General features: G+C 39.0%; 1 protein-coding gene across 3 annotated transcripts in view; it reads right to left on the reverse strand.

Moving 5' to 3' along the window:
• The window catches only part of DSE (dermatan sulfate epimerase), a 36,268-nt gene continuing 14,777 nt past the window's right edge, over positions 1 to 21,491 (reverse strand). The window contains exons 3-6 of one of the 3 annotated variants that reach the window (XM_009483905.2): positions 10,656 to 10,909; positions 6,663 to 6,902; positions 4,971 to 5,178; positions 1 to 2,931 (exon numbers count right to left, since the gene is read on the reverse strand). In XM_009483905.2, the coding sequence (XP_009482180.1) occupies positions 1,170 to 2,931; positions 4,971 to 5,178; positions 6,663 to 6,902; positions 10,656 to 10,909 (2,464 nt within the window). In that variant the 3' untranslated portion in view covers positions 1 to 1,169. Of the gene's footprint in view, positions 2,932 to 4,970; positions 5,179 to 6,662; positions 6,903 to 10,655; positions 10,910 to 21,491 lie in introns of those variants that run through there. The other 2 variants (XM_075708004.1, XM_075708005.1) reach the window with 2 other exon arrangements.

The following is a 21,491-nucleotide window of genomic DNA, read 5'->3' on the forward strand; positions in this document are numbered from 1 at the left end:
TCCATCCTCCCAAATAGCTATGATTTTTTGAAATCAGTTTAATGAACAGAAGGGGATATATGTGGAGACGTCAAATTTATTTTTGTCATAAACCACATGATGCCATTTACCACTAATCCCCAAATAATTGACCCGGGGCCACCAAGAGCTTGCAGAACCCTTGCTGGTGCTTTATAGAGAACAGGCTGTTAACACAATTTTAACTGTCCTCTGTTTCTAGCCATGTGAACAGAAAAAATGCATTAAATACTTCCTTAATACCTCTTTTTCCATACTGGCAATTGCTGAGGTTACCACAGGATCGCTTTGGTTTTTTGTTTGTATTTTTACAATTGCATATGGAAGGGCAGTGATTTAGGACATTATTTCCCTACTAAGACTTGCTTCAAACTATAGAAAACTTTTGTGAAACCCTGCCTTGTAAAATTGAGAACAGACCCTACAGCATTCATCCTTCTACAGTCTACACTTGACTGAAAGATAAAGTTTTTTTTCCTGAGAATTGTGTTCCTTTATACTTTGAGTTAGCCCCATATTTGCCTTCTGCTAATTGCCTACCAGGCGTTGTGCCTCTCACTTGGCAAGTACCGACATGATTGCCATTTCCCACCGTGCCAGATTGTAAAGCATGGAAGAGATGACATGATGTAAGGGTCTGCCATAATGATACAGGAGTGTCCCATATTGAAGCATTCTTTGGTTTGGCAGAGAGAAATGAAATCTACTGCTAAGATTTGCCTTACGTACTTGTGTTTTAATGTCCTTTTCTTAAGAGAATGTCCAGAGACATCCATAGCAGCCTGAAATGAAAACTCACTAAATGCAAACCCAATTCTGTATAAAAAAGAAAGCCCTTAGAAATTAAGAGGGCTCTTCTCACCAAAAAAATAATTACAACTTTACTGAACTCTGATGAACAAAGCATAACATTCCCTCAGATGTGAGGCCCAACTCAAAACACAAAGGAGGAGTACTTATTAAGTACTTAGTCTTCTGAGATATTCATTGCTTGCCCTATTCTTCCATCCCTTCTGGTCTGAAACCAATCTTTCCCCAGCTGTTTTTGGAATGTTTCAGAAAAAAATAAGATAAACTTTGGCCCTATTAGGGTTAATGCTTTTGCATAGACGTATATGACCATAAACTGGTCGACTAGTAGAGGTCTTCTGCTAACATTGTGACTGAGAACAGGAAGAATACAGCCACAATAATATACAGCTGTCTACTAAAAGTATTGCATACAGACATCTTTGGCCATGCAGTCTCTTGGCCTTCTGAAAATATGTGAGCTGCATTGCTAACATGACAAAAAAAATAGCAATGTTGAGAATTAGAAAGAGGCGGGTATAAGAAGCTGATATTGATGGGGCACTACTTCGAGCAGTCGTCACCATCTGTGCCAGCCCTGACCGGCCTTTGATTGACACCCCAGTTTTGTGCTTCACATAAGTGATATCTGCAAAATCCAGAAGATCTTTCATTTCCTCATCTTCATCTACAGGCAACTCTTTTTGTGCTTGAGTCTGTGCCTTTTGTCGCACTTTTCTTTCATTTACCTCAATTTGTGCAAAAATGTCAGGCACAGCATCAACAAATTTGTAGCCTTTGGCTACCTTTCTGTTTTTCTTTGCTCTGCTGTGCTGCTGCTGCTGCCTCTGTGAGATTGCAAATATCCTGTCAATGGCCTCCTCTGTCTGTCTCTTATCTGAAAACCTCAGCAGGCGCTCAGCAGTCTTCCTAAAGCTAGCTGTGTTGCGTACACGAGACAAGATCTGCTTCTCAAGCAGCTGGAAAACAGGCTTAAAATGCTGCAGATTCCTCTCCACGATCCCTACGTAGTCCTTCACTTCTGGCACTGCAGAGCTCCTAATGGCAGAGGCTCGGTCAAAGACAATTTTCTGGCGGTCTGCAATAACCTGTGCAAACGGAGTGCGGGACCCATCCTCAACAGGCCACAGGTACACCGTGTAGGCGTGCTCACTGGTGGTAATGAAAACGTCCAGCTGCGGAGAATCTCCACGGACGGTAAAGCTCTGCACGTCAATGGAGGGCCCAATGAAAAGGTAAATGGCCCTCGTGACGGGGTGCCGCAAGAGGGTTGTTACATTCACGTAGTTCGTTCCGTTGTACGGGTAGCCCCGGGGATACATCCTTGAGGCTATGATAGCTTTCTTGCTGTGGCCAGTGTCATCCATCCAGTACATCTTATATATCCCATCACGGTGCCTAATAAAGGCCCCATGGACATCATCAACAACTGTTTCTTCAAAAGGCACATCCACATTGTGGAAGAAACTGGTCGCTGCCTCCAGGGGGCTGTCATCTTCTAGATGGATTTGGTCTACTAGCAAGAGAAGCTGGGGATGGAGAAGTATGAGGTTTCTTTGCAGTTTTCTCAGCTTCAGTTTAGGATTGTATGCACCCACTCCGTCTCCCCTGATAAAAACCACCCCGCTTTTCTCCATGGCTGCAACCACTCGTCCCTGACAGTCACCAGCCAAGTCATGTTTATATTTAAGCCACTTTGAGGAACAGTCTTCTGTAATCTGCCCTTCCCATGGGGAGAAGCAGCTCTTGGACACGGCAGGAGAGAACATCAGCACATTATTTAAAAAAGTATATTTTGGCCCATACAGAGCTTCTGTTATGAAAGGTACACCATTGGGAGCAAAAGTAAAGGAGTTCTGGTCCGGGTGTTCATGGCCAGCATTAAAGTTCCTCCATCCCTTGATCCACTCTTCGTACTTGTTCTTATGAACAATATCATATATTGCACGTCCTCCCAGCTTTCCTGACTTGAAGGAAAGGAAAGGCCTGTTGATTTCAGCCGGCAAAGCACTTCCATAGGTTACCACTCCCCAGTCCTCAAAATAATGCAGCTTAGGAATCCCGTAGTCTGGTGGAGGTACGGAGCGCAAACTTGCATCATACCTGCCAAAAAGACAAGGAAAATGGGTTTAAAAATATCTTGACTGATTCCATTATAAGCACTTATACAAAACTGAAAAAATGATTCAATATTTACATCAAGGAGTAAGCTAACAATATAAAGCCCACACATAACGCTTCCTGAGTGAACTAATCATATAGTTGTAACGATATTTATGATAGTAATCCCTATACAAATTTGTTGTGTGCTTTTTACTGAATAATAGCTGGAAGCATCTGCTCCACATTTAAAGCAAGCAGTCCTTCTGCAGTCCAAAAACAAGAGAACCACTAATTTCAAACTAGCTGCCTTTTGCCTTGTATCACAAAGCTACTGACTGCAATACAAATCTTTTAAAAAGGCACATTAGGACCAGGCTGTAGACACTGCCTGCTTTGCACTAGACATCAACATTTGCACCTATTTACTGACTACTTAACTAAAAGAAGCAGAGTATCTGTTTCCCCAGACTGATGATTGTAGAAGTCTGTAGTCTCCAAACAGAATTAGCAATAAACTAAAAATTAATGAAAAGGCATTTTAAAGGATAAATTTTTATGATTTATATCACTTACTGTATGTTAGTTTCCTTCTTCAACTAGGCTGAAGAAAAATTTGGATGGCTTTCTTGTATAAATTGTAAGATATAAGACATTCAGTTTAAAAAGAGGGCTTAATTCCAGAAAAGGTTACAATGCTTATAGTTTTTCTTTTATTTGATCTACAGGAGTTAAAACAAACAAACAAACAAAAACCCCAACCATGGAAAACAAAACCTAACCTTCTGGTATTGTTTTTAAGCAACCAAAATAAACAAAACCATCATTAAGCCCAGTAATATTTCTGTTAGATGGTTTGTCATCAGATTTATTCTCTACAGCTAACCAGGAACCTCTGTCAGGCCCTAGACGATCACAGCTCATGTCCTGCATATGGCTTCAGGTAATTCCAACCAGCACTGGGAACCTGCTCTATATCTAGTCATCCTTGATGGAGATTCCCCTAAAAGCAGACCTCTTTCCTGAGACTGTAATGCAAATGGACATGCTCATCACAAGAACAACACTGCAGCACAGGGAAAAGGCAAATGTTGGAATATTCAGGTTTGTTACTTTTTTTAACTCAGGTGCTCTTAAAAAATTTCTTTCCCTTTGACATGAAAAAGAATTTTGTAAGTACAAATTCCCAAGATTTCCACGGAGACGCAGGAGAAAAAAATAATGGAATGGGGTTGTAAAGGAGAGATTCTGTATTTTGCAAATAACAAGATGAAGGGTGCTTGGAGCCTAATAAACATGCATTCTAATGTGTGTATCATAAATGCAAAACAATAGATATTCAATAATATTTTTCTTGTAACAGAGAGAAATAGAGCTGCACTGACTCCTTGAAAATGTACTTGTTCTCTCCACAAACTGAGGGAATTTATATGTCTATCTAAAGCTTCTTGGGTCTTTTAATTTCTTACCTTCAGATGTTTGACATACAAGTTAGCAGAGCTGTAAATTACATGGAAAAAAGGATCTAGTCATCTATTGTGATGTTTTTTCTAAGCATAACTTGCAAATTAGTGTGCAAAACCAACTAATAGTAGCCGTACTGCTTACATTACTTTAGCTTTTAAAAAAAAGCTTATGTTATTACTTATATCTTTTAAAAGAGAACTATGCTTTAAATATTCACCTAATTAATTATTAAAGAACACAACGGGATTAAAAACCATTAGAACAGACCAAATAAACCGAAGAATAGTGCAGGCAAATTTTCAGTCCTTTTGGAACTGCTTGTATTCTATAAAAGCAATAGACAACAGAAGGAAAACACAAAAGCAGATGCAGGACAAGACCAAGGTGTTCCCTGTAGCAACACATACTGTATGCACACCTATGCCAAGTGAAGAAGTTCTGAGCCTAAAAACTCTCTGGGCCACACATGGCCAGCCTGATCTCTGCTTCTACAGTACAAATCTAAAGATAACAAATTATCACTGATAGCGAACAGCTGTCAGGTTTCTTTTGAGCCCACTCATTCCCCTTCATACCAGAGAAATTCAGTGTGGAGAGTGCACCACCTCTGCCCTTTGGATGGTGTCCCCGGGCCCTCCACCACTCGGTTCCTTCTGATCTGCTCTGCCAACCAGTTCCCGCTACCGTTGCGCATGACAAATTTGTCGAGAAACACCAGCTGGCTCTCCGGCCCATAGAACCAGTTATAGTTGGAATCCGCGATGGCCACAGTTCTCTGAAACCCTTGGGAAAAAGGGAAAAGGAATGTAAGAAAGAACAAATAAACCTACAAAGATGCATTTGTAGACCATGACGGTGAAGCCAAGCAGTACAAACAGACACAAACAGAAACAGCCTTTTCAGATGTTTATAGACCTACTTGTAAATGAGCCATAAACAGGTTACACAGGAGCTGTTTCCTTCTGCTGTAGCTAACTTGAATACTCACCTTTCTTCTTCGGCTACGGGCTACAGACAAAGTACTACAAAAAATGTAAGAAGCAATGTCCCATCCACTTCCTCTCCTCAGTCAAATCTGGCAAAGGTAACTTTCTCTTTACAGCTTTCACTATTCCTATGTCAATCCAAACTCTCTAAAGCAAGAAAAGAGAAGTTCCCCAAGAAAAAAAAATGAGCTTCACCCTGAAACAGTTAGCATGAGTTCACTTTGCTCTTAGGAACCTCTCCCCAGTAGATGCCCGAGGTCTCACATGGAGTCAGCGCAATTCCTTACACGCCTATGCTGGCATGCCAAAGCTGTGCTCAGCCCACCTTTACATACACGGCTAGATCTGGGGTTCTTATAGCCAATAAAGTTATCACTGTCTTTTCAACCAGGAATTTGAACAAAATAAGTTCCTAATGAATTGTCCTGCAAATAAGCAACAGAAAACCATCATCGAAAACTTGCAAGGCTGCCTGAAACTAAATCTCTTCTGAAAGCTAGAAGGAGTCAGCAATATTTATTAACTTATAACTGGTTTCTTATTTGTACATCTCCATCTTTTAGTCACAACTAGGACTTCAAATCAGAGATGCTAAAACACACTGTGAGAGACCGGAGAGATCCAGCAAAAGAACAGAGACATTAAAAAGTCTGCAAAATTGACCCATTAGTGAACTCAGATATTTCTGTTTAATTCTCACATTGAAAAAAGAAAATGGTTCATGTACCCCTGCACAGAGAAACCTATCATTCGAGTCAATTACATTTTCCATATGAAAAATATTTTAATAAAAATCTATTTCAATGTTTTGTGGAAAACTGGTGTATAAAACTTTCCCATACTTTGTTGATAACTTTTATCCTGGCTTCATCATTTTCTATTCCTTTCACCTAGTATTTTAGTGTGATGATTTTTGGCAAAGGAAAACATCAATAAGAATCTCAAAGCATATTATTTTTCAAACAGAAAACCCCAGAAACATGTCTGTTTCAAACACTGAAAACCAGAAATCAAATTCTGAACCATTGCTTTTTCTCCCAAATGATGTTGCTACCTTTTGACTGGTTTTAAAAGCCAGAGTTTAATAAACAGTGATCTTTAATAAGCACTGATAAACAAGGATGTCACTGTTTTGATGGATGATGAAGGTAAAATCCAAGAAAAAGGTCATTTTAAAAAAATCCGAGTACAATGTTATTTAAAAACGGCCTACTTCAAGTAGGAAATTTACTGCTGCTTCAAGAATTAGAAGAGTCATCTTCATTCACCCAGATGACCTACCTGGCAGGACAGTCCTGTACATAAATGCAAAGTGCTGCTTGAGCCAGGGGTGGCTGAAGTGATTGATATCAAAGTGCCTTTGGACAAGAAACATGTACTGAAACAGCGACCTGGTCGTGTAGCTGCCGTAAGCCACCCCTTCATAGAGGGAGCCATCTGTGACCTCCTGCAGCAGGACTACTGACTTCTCCATGATTGCCAACACTTGCTTGGTCCACAAGTAAGCTTCCTGAAGGTAGCCTGAAAGAAAAAGATGTTGGCAAATCTAATTACACCACCACAGATCATAGATTATGTCATCTGTACTCCCACAGTGGGATCCTTCACAGCAAGGAATCTGCAATCCAGAGCTCTAAAATATGACCTAATGCTGCAGCATCCCTGAAGTGAAAAATAAAACACTATAAACACAGCAAAGCAAGGTCACATGAGCAGGGAAAATCTGTCAAACACTTTTTGCTAATAATGTGGGATTATGCTTTCAATTTCAAAGGGAAAATTTCCTTAATGCATTCAGGACACGCAAAAAGGGAAGAGTCATGCCAAGACTGTTGTATTTCAAATTAAAGCCTTATGAAAACAGATTTACGGTCCCCACTAGAGGGCTCCAGTAATGCAAATATTCTAATCAGTCATTTTTCACTGGCATGATCTCCAGTGTGGTAAGGAGATCCTCAGAGTTTAAAAATACAAAGAAGTTCACATTTGAGCTGCAGTTAACTGATATTCTACTAATACATGCTCTATTTTAAGGCATGCTCCATTCTACTTACATTTTCATTTTATTGCACAACCCAAAGTGTTATCCAAATAGAAGTTATTTTGGAAAAGTTTTGCATGGTTAATTCCAAATGCAGATTCCTCAATTCCAGAATAAAATCAATCTTCCAACTAAGTTTCAGCCTCCACATATACAAGCCCTAAATAGTTAATTTTCTTCTAAAGAAAAGACTTTCAGAGATCTTACTATTTTGGTCTGCTCTACACAAATCAAGAGCTGGGAAGAGGTTGTGAGAAGGCCTTCTCAGGGCTTGTCTGCCTTCACCAAGGAACAAGCACAAGCATGAGAGCCTCAGCACTACATTTATGTATTGCAGAGGGCAGCACATGGATCCCTGCAGAGGAAAGGCTATGTGCCTTCTCTTATTTTCTCTTGGATTCACTGGCAAGAGAGTTAAGACTAAACAGACACCAATTGCCTTGCGCTTCTATATGACAACTTAGTGTCCACCCAACTCATAGTGAATGGACACAGATTTAACCAGACTTATTTCCACCATATAGCAGAGCTCAGCTGGCATACATTACACCCCATTACGTGGTGAAGCAGTGCCTGCTGAATGAAGCACCCGTGCCAGGCTAAGCGAGTATGAGCTGCATTCAAACCTGTTTCATGGCATTGCCTCAATTACTGTATTTATGCTCAGCAGAGTGATGAGCAATTCAGACTTCCTACTAGTCAAGGCTGCCAAATCCTGCTCGGTTACCAGAGAGAAAAAAAAATTGCAATGTCTGAGTTAAACAGACAACCTGAATCTAACATGGTATTTTCATCCTCTGGCTGAAGAGAGAAATATGATGGGCAAGGCCTGAGCAACAGGGGCAGGTGGTGCTACTTCTACCTTCTTTATTCACAGCTATTGACACTACTTCATTACTCTGATGGAGCTGGCAGCACAGCGGTCTGGCTGAACAAAATCCCAAATGCTTCCACCCTCGTTTTCCCTTGTGACATTAACAGCCACAATAGCTAGCTTTTGACTAATGCTCTAGCAAGAACGCTATTTTCCATGGTTCAGCACAGTGTATTTACCACTATAATGCATATACATTCTGCTTGCTTAGTTTATATCTATGCTATTACCCTATACTTGTAGTATATTAAAAGAATAATAATACATTAGAATAAAAAAGAGACTCCACACTCTGTCAGGCTACACAACAAAACAGAACAAACCTCACCTAAAATTAGCAGTATCTATATCAAATTAGGCCTTACTCAAGTTTCTTTTTTGAATATTTGAGTGTTTTAACTGCAAAGACTTCAGTATATGTGTATGCCTAGAATGCATTTCCATTAGTTTCATTTTTTGGTCCTGTGATGATGTTTACACATTTTTAAGCTGGTTATTTAGTCTCTGCATGCTTCAATAGCTGAATTGTGTTTACAATTATTAATTGAAATCTAAACCTTTTGGAATAAAGGTCTACACTGGGATATACTATTTGCAGTTGCTATGCATTTGATCCGGGGACAATAGTATGGTTACTCCTTTTCTCCCTCCCTTTTATTTTTCTCCTTCATTCAAAGCCTTTCACCTTGGAATGAGAATTTTTAAGAAACTTTTTTTTTTTATTTTAGAAAACCAACAGAAAAACTTCATTTAATTTCATTTTTTTTAAAATGAAGTTGCTCTATATTGAAAACAATGGAATTTTCATTTTGAAATATAGTCTGGATGTTTTGACTTATTTTCATTTGAAATAGCAGCACAAATTTTCAAATTGCTCGAGTGTTGCTGAAATTGGTTTCCCCTCCACCCCCCCCCCAAAAAAAACCCCACCAACCTTTGGTGAACGAAATATTGCCCAACTTTATTTGTGATGTTACCATTGTTTGGCACAAAGCATACTTATGGTCTATACTCTAATGAAAAGCAGAGTCATCTCACAAACTGTCAGCTTTCTGCAACAATGGAGGCTTGGGGAAGGATGGAATTATGAAGAATTTAGCAAAACCCACTGAATAACCATGATCTGAGTCTTCAATTTGTGGAAGGCAAGATAGGAGGAAATGGCATAACTTCCACACATACTCTTGCTGCTTTTCAGCACATGCACATCAGTGAATGCACTTGTTTTGACAAACACTTAACAAAAAGATGACCCCCGTGCCACAGTTTTTTGTCACGCTTCTTTGGGCATCTGAAAGCTCCAGTGATGTGCAGATGTGCCTTTGCTTGGTAGGGCTGTACAGCCTGGCAATGCCATCAGCATGCAGAAACCAGATTTTCCTTGACTTGCAGCAAGTAAGTAGTTCCAATGGGCATCATGTTTTCAAAATACTTCTAGTACATGTTAAACAATCGCTTGATAAAATACTGATGCATTCTTTATAAAAGCAGGTGATGGCTTGACTTTCACCTCTCAGCCGAAGTACTGCTGGGGTTTAAAGTCAGGATTTCTTATCTGCTCTCTCCCTCTGACTCCATGACTTGCATTCTCATTTACACTGTGTATCACTTAGACGGGAGGAGAGGGATAGCCCCCAGGCAGAGCAGCCAAAAGCCACTGGTGAGGTTATTCACCTGGGAACTGGGAAGGACGGGTTTAAGTTCCTGAAGCGAGGAAGGATATGACACCTGGCACAGATACCTCTTGGATGAACGTTGTGGGGTGCAAGGGCATAGTTCAGAGGGAAAAAGGTAAAGCCCTGCTCATCTCCATAGAAAAGGATGCTGGAAAGAAAGGTCCTGAGCTGTGGCCTTCGGGCGGATAAAGTTACACCTTTGCAGCTCTCTCAGGGAAAGAGGACAGAAGTCTTGTATGAAATTCCAGGTTATTCTGTTGTCTAGCGCCCAGCTCAGGGTGCGGGGTGTTTCTGACTGCTGACCTCAATGTGTTGTGTAAGGAGACCGAGTGCATAGGTCTTTACTGATAATCTACCCTCAAAGACCCTGTCTGTAAATCTGGACTGGACAGACTATACAAAAGGGGATTTTTAATTCTTACAAACAGTGAGGTAAGAATTTCAGAATCACTTAGATAACTGAATTTATATACACAGGTATATATGCATACATATTATGCCTGGTACATCTGCCCACGGAGTTTTGTTCTATTCAGTAAATTAAATTTTTCTAAGCAGCAAAAGAGCAAACCCAATACTGCTGTACTGTCAGAAGCATTTCTATCAGTTCCTGAACTTCGCTGCATAAATGGCTGATTCAGTTGATATACTTCAGAAAAACGTTCCTACTGTTTAGCACATACCTTGATTCATCAGAACCAGGCTTCCAGCCAGCAGGGCCACACAGTTGGTAGGCTGGTGGTTGTGGAGGTACTGGAAGCCCCATCCACGTCTGTATGATGTTTCGTACATATATCCCGAGGCATTGGCAATCACCTCGAGAAATCTCTCCTGTTGAGTCTTGCTAAGATAGCTGTACAAGAAGTCATACGCAGTGGCAAAACCAACTAAGGAGTGAGCGAGAGGGACCTCATCCCATGGGGCATCCTTCACTAGCCTGTCAATAAAGAAAGATGCCAAATTGAGATTCACCCGCTTGTTTTTCTCCATTACCATACTGTGACATGTGTATGTCTTAATGTCTCTGAAGTCAGGCAATTCATGTTGAATTTTAACACAGTAGTAAGCTACTTACCAAGTCTCTGAGACCATTTTTTTTCTTTCCTAAGTATGGACAATGTTAACCTTCAAAGCTCATTAATTTTATTAGAAAGATTTAAGTTGTTAAATATTAAAACAACGTTTGCAATATTCTGGGGTTTTGCTACAAGAAACAGATATGCAGAATATTGATTGTACAGAAACGGAATCTATTTATATGAAGCATGATTCACATAATTTTTGTGAGAAAGTAATATCCCATAGTTTATACTCCTCCAAAAATCTGTAACAATCTTTTTCTCTTCCAAAGGAGCCAAATGTTGATAAATTCCTGAATGGTGGCTATGGGACTGACAATTAAACTTGTCTTCAAAGCCAGTATAATGCAATAACTCACTATGCTGCTTCTCCATTTCCCAAATGCATTCCAGGATAGAAGCAGAGATGACGAAATTTACTTTCATGACTGTAGTTCAAATTAATATACTTAGTAGCATTCAAAAAACCTGTGTTTAACATAAAACTGAGGTAAAATGATGCCACTACGCAAAATTATTTTCTAGGAACTACCTGCTTGTATCTAATGATTACATTGAACTTAGCAAAGTAGTAAATTTGTACCAAGGAAATTCATAATGGAGGTGGAGGTAGTGTAGAACAAATATTTCTCTTAAATCAAGTGTATATTGTGTATCAAAGACTTTCGTTTTGCAGTACAGACAGTACTTTCAGGCACAGTTCTACAGGAAAGGAAATGTGAAGGAATACATAGTGAAAAAAATCTTTGATAAACTGAAAAACGATCAGTTGCTTTCATGGTTATTCTCTTCTTTCACTTTTTATGCAATCTCTTTTTTATTACAGAAATGAATTTTAAATTGTTGAGATGAGAGACGGTTGTACTGCAATCAGTAGAAATTGTGTTGTGCTCCTGAAGACATGCACCTTCCAGCTTCAACTATTCTATGGCTCTATAAATATGATTTCATCTTAATTTGTGTAAGCAATAGTGTGAACAAACAGATGAGAAAAAATACCAAAAGAGCAAGATTAAAAAAAAATCCTCATTCTGCTATAGGAGCATTTGCATTCAAAATGCATGAATGAAACGTAGAAATTATGACCATCAGCCTAGGGCACTGCAACTATGGTAAAACACAACATTTACAAGTGAGAAAAATGACCTTTAAGTTTTATTTCAGTGTATCTAACATCATTGGAAGAACTCAAATGAACTTGGCACATTTATACCTGTATGTAAAAAAAGCCTCTGCAGGCTTTTTGATAAGCTGATTTTCCAACAGTTTTAAGTGTTCATCTTCTCTCAGCTTCCATCCCATCTTCTGCTGAGTGAAGTTATACATTCATTTTTCCTTTTTTGAAATGAAATCTTTATCTCACAGATTTTAAATTAAATACATAAATGCATTCAGCACTGAGCAGCAGGATTTGACCTTGTTTTTTCAACCAGAGTTTTTATCAGACTAGATTATTTTGTTTGCATATTGTTTCTTTGTTAACAGACAGGCATTGACAGAAAATGGATATGAACAACATTAAGACAGACAGCTATAAGAGTGGTAACAAATAACTGTTAAAGCATCAGGAAAAAGAGTTATAGAAATTTACTATTCATCTTCTCCACATCCACATGCTGTTCTCTGTGGTCAATGTTTGGAACCTTTCTCTGTCATTTTTTTTCCTGGTTCTAACCCTAAACTTATCAGTGAGAACTTCCAGCCAGGTTTAGTGAAATTTCTTACTTATGTTTTCACTTAACTGTTGTGCAAAAAATTACAGACCTGCAAGCCAAAACATTTACATGCTTTTCCTAGACGCTCATTCTTTCCGTACTTCCAGATAAACCAGAAGAAAACGTAGCTGAACTGGGCAAGCAACTCTTCTGACTCTCCAGATTTATTTATACTGTGCCACTGAGGCACAAAAATTGAAAATCTGAGTTAAGTGGTTATTTGTCAATCTCAGTTAATTCTCTGCATCTCTATTTTGGCTTTTTCATCTCTCCTTATCATTGAAAAAGCTCTTAAAATGTCATGAGTCCTATATGTAAAAGTAAAATTGCATTCTATGCTGGTTATATGCAACGCCTTGGCACCGTGACTGCTGTCAGAAATCCTTTGACACATGAACATACCTTTGATGAGCTATATCATGAATCCTAATTTCCAAAGTATTTTTAGTTTTGCTTTCCACTAAACCTTTGCACATTCAGAAATCAGAGTTCAGAGTTCAGATGGGTACAGGAAATATCACTTTAAAGGCCTCTGCCTGGAACAATTACAAAGTGATTGAGGCTAAGCTATACATTAGGGGGGGATGAAAAGAACAATGAAAGAATTTGAGTTAATTTAAAACATTTAATTCAAAGCTTAGTATCCTTGTAACAACATACAAATTGCTAATTAGAATGTGCTTAAAGCTATTTAATGACCTTTACCTGACTTCATCTTAAATGGGATTTGACAGTGGAACTGATTTATTGTAACTTTCATTGTTAAAATGTATGCTAACTTATGTTTGGTTTCGAATGCAATACTTCATAAAATTCTATTGTATAAGAGCATATATTAGTCTCTGTGGCACCACTATTGATTAAATAGAAAGCACTCTTCTACAAGGGAAGTGCTAAATTGACCAGTTATGACTGCATATAGGTTGTTGATTTCTTCAGAAAAAAAAAAAAAAAACCCAAACAAACCCTTCAGTGTAAAAAACCTTATGTTAGGCATCCTAAGCCGACATACTGGCATAGTTACCCACCTCAGGTTAGACAAAGTAATTTTGTCGTAACTTTCCTCAAATTGAAATTCTGTATAGTAAGTCTTGTATAGAATTTAACAGAGGAGATGCACACAAATAATAGAGAAAACTGAAGATGACAATTTAAAGACCCTCATTTCTAAACAGACAAACCCACGGTCAACATCTGTTCTTAAAATGAAGCTCTCTTGAAGTAATAACTCTTTAGCTGATATAAATCAGTGCACCTCCATTAACTGAATTTCAGTGGAACGAAGCAATGTACACCGAACAATATGGAACATGATTCACAAGAAGGATCAAGTAGCAAGCATTAAATGCTTTTTGTATCTGAATTATGCTCTCATTTTTCAAATGGATGTCCAGTGTCAGATTTGGTAAACAGCCTGGCTGATAAACTGTGGGAAAGCATGGTACCATGGGCCTGCACTGAACATACGATGTGAAAAAAGAGTTTTCAGTGCTATCTATTAACTACTCTGCTCTGAAATATTAAAGAAAAGTTGTGTGTATTTATACAAATAAAGATAGGTAAAAACATGCCAATGCTTTGCACTGGAAAACAGCTATTTTCTAAGCCTCTCAGGAGTAAAACTTAACATCAGATAGTATGAACCTCAGCTTAGCAATTAACTGTGTCTGAAGGCAGCAAGTAACCTTTACCTCAATGCTGCATTAGCCTCTTCAGTCTTTTAAATGTACCAGATGCTACAAAAAAAGAATCCAAAGTACATAAAAGTATCTATAATGGATTCTTTAGTATAGAGCAACTACTTAGTTGCAAACATAAGCACTTTCAGCAAAGGCAACTGTTCGAAAGATTCTAAAACATATTTTAAAACAACAGCTAAACCATAAATGCATGCCCACAGATAGTACAAAAAAAAAAAAAAAAAGTATATTTTTAAACTTACATACCTATACCTGTATTTGGAAGAGGTGCCTATCTGGAAACTTGCGGAGGTTTATAAAAGAGCAAAAAGTGCTGAACGGGTTTGCTGCCTAATGATCAAACTCCATAAACATCCAAAGCCATATGCATCATTCTGCACAAAGAACTGCTGTCTGGACAAATTCTGTGAATGGCACAGGACAAATACATGCCTGGGGTGCTCTTTTAAGTTCTCTTCATCTGTGTCATATAAAATATTTTTGTTACTTTAGTTTAAACATTTAGAGTTTGATATAAATCCTCCATGAAGAAACTGGAGAAATAAAGAGATCATGTATAAGATCGGTATTATGGATAAGTAGTATGGTTTTCCTATATGTGTTGAGAATTTTAGCATGGTGCAATGTGATTATCTGTTTTAGATTTGCCACCTTCATTAATGGACAATGAATCTGAAGGGAGGGTTAAGACCCACTTCTTCAGTCATCAATTTATGATAGCAAGAACCATCATGCATGCACTGTATTGTCCAAGGCTAAGAGCGTACATACCACCTTCACTAAATGCAATTCCATGCTCTAAATAAGTATACCAATTGTACAGAATTTTGGATGGGGAGTAAAAATCAGTATCAATGACAACAACAAAACGAAGAAAAATTGTGGTAAGATTACCACAACCTCTCAGTTTCTCGACAACATTCCTAATGCTACTAATGTCTCTTCTCTCAGTAGAAATGGTTTTCTGTATTTTTCCCTCATTTCCCTCTACTAATAACTACTTCCTCACTGAAATGAGAAGTGCTAGCATTTCTCTAAGAAATAAAAGCCAAGATGGAAAAAACACTGTCTGCCCCGTTCAAGGCAGGATTTAAAACAATCTCTCTTGCTTGGGTGAGTTGCCTGATCATGGCTTGTGGGACGTTTAGAATCACCTTTACTTCAGTTTGTATCCAGTTCTGAAAAACAAATCAAAGTAAATAGGAAAAAAAGACTCTCTAACTTGAGAAATAGAATACCCTTCCAGGCAGTGTGAGATCTGATTTCTAGAATCTGTCAACAAGTAATAGGGCATCACTGCACGCAAAATGAAGCATTAAGCACATCCTGACACATATATTACACAAGTAATCCACATCCGGAAGTTTAATGCTCCAAAATTTCCCATGACAAATTACTTACTGCAGAGTAACTCTTGGAGGCTGAGGGCAGATTCAGCTAATGGTTGAAGGAAGCACGCCAGTACTCCCTCCATCAGTACTGAACCTCTCACTCCCACTAGGTGGATGCAAAGGAAATGAGTCAGGGCTCTCTTTGAAAAGCTTCCAGGTGAAAACTAGTTCAAGGGCAGCCCTCTAGTGCATTTTGATGCAATCTATCTTAGACATGGTAGCTAGCTAACAGCGTGGTTGAGTTTGATGCACATTAAATGTCAAGAATGGATGCAAACGTGGCATTTAACGGGGCCAACCGACCTCTTGAGCCTGAAATCGATTGCGTACTTGAACAGTCTTCCCAATGGCAATGGGAATGCCTTGGCACTCCACGGACCCTTGCTATTATTCTGACCCACTTCTGGGGAAGGAGATACAGCTTTAAACATCCCGTCAGGCAAAGGAGAGAAATATTCTTCCATGGCCTGAGGGAGTATACATACCAAGAGGGAGTATACCTACCGAGGGGAATGAGACCACCAACATTTATTTTATAAACTAGACTCAATTTTCAGTATTTTTCTTACAAGGCCTCCAAAACAAAATATTTTCTTGTACTCAAATGGGCTATTTTCTTCACTAATGGAACAATATCTTCCAATTCTTGTTTTGGAAAGAAAAAAGAAAAATCCTTGAAAAAATCTGTTTCATCCAAAACAACCTCTCAGCTTTCACCCTTTCCACATTTTTCTGGTTGGCTGCCAAAACAAAAAACCCCATTAACTGCACAGGCTAAGTGCTCAGTCATTTGCAACAATAAAAATGTTAAGAATAAAAAATGTCCTTGAAAAATTGATGATTTACATTTCCGGTGCCTAACATGAAACATGACAAGTTTGCCCCTATCTCTTTACCAGTCGTGTTTCAGCAGCAGCCACTCTGACATGCTTATGTTCATTGCAGCTCAGTTCACAGGAAGACAGGCAAAGGAGTGGTTAAATGTAAAGGGCTACATTCATATCAATATGGGGGAAAAAAGGCAACATATAGACAACGTTTCTCAGAAGTTTTAAGAGCTTACTATAGAAGGAGGGTTGTACTGCTTTGGTGTTGAGGAGGCAACTAAAATTTACTCCTTTGGAAACCTTCATCTACTTTCTATCCTCTTTCCCTCGGTTTCCCCACAGGTCTATAATCATCGTTCTGCTGCTTCTAAAGCTTCTTTCAGATCCTTTTCTCTCAATTTTGGCTTTGATCACAAGAGAGTCCTTTTCACACTGGGCTTGCTCTTAGTGTCAATCATGATACTCCTGTGTTGACACATTACTAACAAGAACTGAGTCTGTTTTAGGAGTTCTCAGTGCCATATTAAGCAGACACAGAAATTTAGTTATGTTATTATTTCAACAGATTACCTTTAGCTCTTGTTGTGGCAAATTTTTATACCAGGCACGCAACAAAGTGAGCTCCCTGTAGCTACCACAGAACTTCAGTGTCAATTTATCTCCTAGAGATTCTATCAATTAAAAAAGAAGGTATAAAAGAAACTCTTCAAAATCCAGCTAGCCATTTAATTTCACAGTCATACACAATTTCTGGTTTAAAATGCTACATATGAAAAGGATAAAAACAGCATGAGGGTTTGATATTTCACTTACTAACGTAATATATATTCCAGATACCAAACTCATCCTCCTACCCTACCATTTCTTTTTCTTTCTCCCTGTACGAGACTATGTCAGCATGCCCCAAGCTTCTTTTATACTAACTTCTATGCTGCAGTCTTATAAAACACTCCTAAGTTTTCTTTGAATGTGACTGCTGGTTGATTATTGGGAGTCAAACAGATGTTCTAAATTTGTGGTGTCAGCACAGAGTCTCACTTTATTTCAACTCAGCACATGTGAATTTATTTTAGTTATACATTTATCTACACTTTTAATTATTTATATTTCCATATTTTTACTTTATAAGCCATATTGTTCAACACCGAGCGCTATCTGGATACTAACAGCAATGGTCCTATAGCATGCTCCAATACTTTTAATAAACAGGGACTAACAGAAGTCTATAGGATTACTGGTTAATAAGAAATAGCAGAAAGGTCACAGATTTGTTATGCTGAAGCCTCCCCTTAGCTTCTCCTTACTCGCTGCTATTTCCTTGGAATCTTTGCACGTGCTTGACAGTAATTATCTCCACTATGAAACCTACAGAGCCAGGCTTACTGTCAAATCCCACACCTTACTGCACATTGGTAACATACTTGTCTTTAAAAACAGTGCGTCAACTATGTGCAAAAAAAAAAAAAAAGTACAGAAATCTCTTGTCTGGCAATTGCAAATGGGGACATCTCTCCTGCTGTAGGACGGGTGCAGAATTTATGAACGTCTAAGGCATTTGTTTTTAAGGTGGGCTTAGTAAAGAAGAGAGTTTTTCACTGCTTTGTCCAAAACACAGAATCTGACTGGACTCTTATTTCTGCATGATGTGTGACTGATTACATCACTCTGCTCGGTGCGGGAACGGGCTGAGGCGGCATATGGAAAGAATCACGAGCACAGATCCCCTTGGCCAAAAACACACTTCTGGTGGGGAGCGCTCTAGGGGCCAGTCAGTGATAAAATGCCAGAAGACACATCTCTATCCTCTGTAAAATAAGAAAATACAGCTTAAATACAAGGACAAACTTTCCCTAAGATTTTAGGCAGCATCTAGATATGAAATCCCAGGAAAACCAAGTGAGTTATTTAACACCAGCTTTTAATTTTTATAGGCAAAGTCATTAAAGTTCATCTATTTTTATTGAAATACTAATGCACTACATTTCCCTGCTCTTGCTAGTCTCCAAAACATTGTCCGTTCCCATATTATTGTGGGTGATTGTTATAGTTAGCTATCAGCCATTGCCCCTTTGTTTATTTTAAAACGTAAACCTACTCCAGGATGTAGCAATTATGGATGCTCTGTTATGAGCAGCACGCCTATGAACATCAGTTGTTATGACAAACGGCTCAAGCTCTGTTAGCCTACATGAATGGGAACTCAATTAAGGGTGTACTTTATTATGTGATATAACTATTGCAATAGATGAGAAAAGACAGAAGTGCTTAATTACATGCCCCTTCCTTGCATGTATCAATTACCAGTAGACTTTATCATAATTCATATTGAGATATCAAACCATATTTGGACTATTGAGGATTCTCGCTAATGTAAAGATGAAATTTAAAATGTCAGTCTCCTTAATTTCCTGGCATTCTGGGACAAATAGCCAGTGACATTTTAAACTATATTTATTTTATCTAACCACTGCACACACTACCAAAATACACTTTTGTTTTCTGGTAAGGTTCAAACTTTATTTAATATCGCCACAAAAATTAGAGGAAACTCATCCAACTGGATTTTTATTTTTAAATTCTAGAGCTATTTTAGAGTCACTGCCATGTCAGCAGAAGTCAAAAGAAATCCAGATTATACTGTGGAATCAAGCTGCCAACAAGGAATCTATATGACTGCTAGATTTCACTTTCCAACACGTTGATGAATCTGTCAGTGATAAAAAGACACTTTTCAGGCAATTTACAGGGCAGTCTAGGCACCTACATTATAGAGGAAGTCTAGGGAGAGAAAAGTTCCTCTGACTTACTTATCTTTTTGATATCTCTCTGGACAAGCCCTTTTTACTGATGACATACAGAGTTTGGCAGATGAGTCTCCTAACATTTAAGGCTCCAAAGTTGGGCAACATCAAAACCGCCCCTTCTTTCTACCCTCCTGATCGGAACACATGTGCCCTCAGATTATTTAATAAGGATAACATTCGTAATGTATCATCCAGAATGATATTTTCCCCAAAGTCCAAGGGAAACTAAACATGCCTAAATAGACTGAACAACTATTTTTTTTAAAAAACTCCATTACTGTGACGTTGCCAGAACAGTTCATGTACAGTGCCATAACACCTAAATGCCTGCTAGTAGTGCTCAGGCCACAACTCTCCTATTTGCCATGTTTGTTCTCCTAGTCTTATCCTAGGTGGAGAAGTGTGGGCAGTAATCTGTTTTCTGGTAGTTTTTAGTTGAGTTTCTTAGGAAAAACAGATTTACGTAATCTGCCTGTCCACTCCTTCAGCTTCTGAACCTGCTGACCTATTTGAGCAAAGCCAGGCAGAGCAGTACGTGCCTCAGAGACGTTACAATCCTACAGTTTTCTGAAAACCACTGTTGGACAAGGGAGAAGGATATATTACTGCCATCACTGATGGAGCTGTGTGTGAACTCCACATTGACAGCAGTCAGCCGTAAGTTCTCAGGGGAAAAAACAAAAATGGAAACCAGATCCATGTTTCTGTCACAGCATTTGAAAAGCTGGCCAGTTGGAGGTTATACAAAAGACAGCTTACCAGCCCTATCGCCTATGTTTCTGATTTCCTCCTTCTGTACTTCCCCTACTAAGCACGTTGCACCCGCTTCTTTTGCAAAATGGAGAACCTTGAATAAACTTTGATTGGTTGCTGAATGACATGTCTATATCAGAAGGGAAAGATGGGAAAAGCATGGCTTCTCTTTCACTGAGGTAAAGCAAGATACTTGCTTGAGAAAAAACAGTAGTTTGGGGGAGGTAAATATCACCAAAGCCAAATGGAAATAGTATATCTACTCAGTTCTGATTGGTATCTGGTCAGCTGGGACAAAGGAGAGCACTATGGCAAGGGACAGACGAACCACAATTAATGCAGGGCAGGAATCACAGGACACAAGGAACTGAAATGAGGTTATTGAGACAGCGAGTGAGACATAGGAAACTGAGAAAGACAGACACAAATAAGTTCCACTACTCAAAATATTATTTGCTCCTCTTTCTTATTCTGTTAAAATAGATAATAAACTACATGTTTACACTACCCACAGCAAGTTAAGAAAGAGTGTGAACAATGAAACTAGGGAGGAAGGTGTTGACTTTGGAGCAGTCTGTAGGTCCTGTTTGAGATGATGTCCTTGGATTCATCTTTGTACAGCTCTATCCCTCTGGCCAGTGTGTCAGGAGAAACACAGACTGCCCCTGGAGGTAAGTAAGACTGAAGCTTTGTATTGCTATGCTTCAGTGGGAGATTTTGGAAATCACCACCATCCTGTTGTGCCAATACTTTTCTCTCAAACTCCCACGTGTCCTCTCTTCTGTGACATGCAAGCAACTTAAGCCCAGTGTGTCCCTTCTCTCTCCCACGACTTCTTTTGTTCTAGTTCATGTATTTCTATGGCATTCACCACTTTAATACTTGGTATAGGAGAACCCCAACACTGTAATGCCTTTTAAATCATGCCCATCAGGAGGATATGGATCCCAAGTTATGCTAGCTCTAATCCAGTGTTCCAACGATGGTCCATGGATGGATGCTGTTTATAGGACACTACTAGCTGGTCTTAACCCGAAGAAGGTAAGGAATAGTAGTTTGAGCAATGAACACTGCTTGGAACAGTTAATGCTTCTTCCTGTGCTGACTTGAAACCTGACTCAGACTTGTGCTGAGCTGCTGCCACCACGGAGCTGTAGGACAGCAGCTCTGACAGAGGGGAGCAGTACCCCATCACAGCTCCAGCTCACTGCCCTGGGCAGAAGCCACTGTCCTGGCAAAGCCCACGTTTC

Source organism: Pelecanus crispus, chromosome 3 (assembly GCF_030463565.1).
Source record: "Pelecanus crispus isolate bPelCri1 chromosome 3, bPelCri1.pri, whole genome shotgun sequence".
Lineage (NCBI taxonomy): Eukaryota > Metazoa > Chordata > Aves > Pelecaniformes > Pelecanidae > Pelecanus > Pelecanus crispus.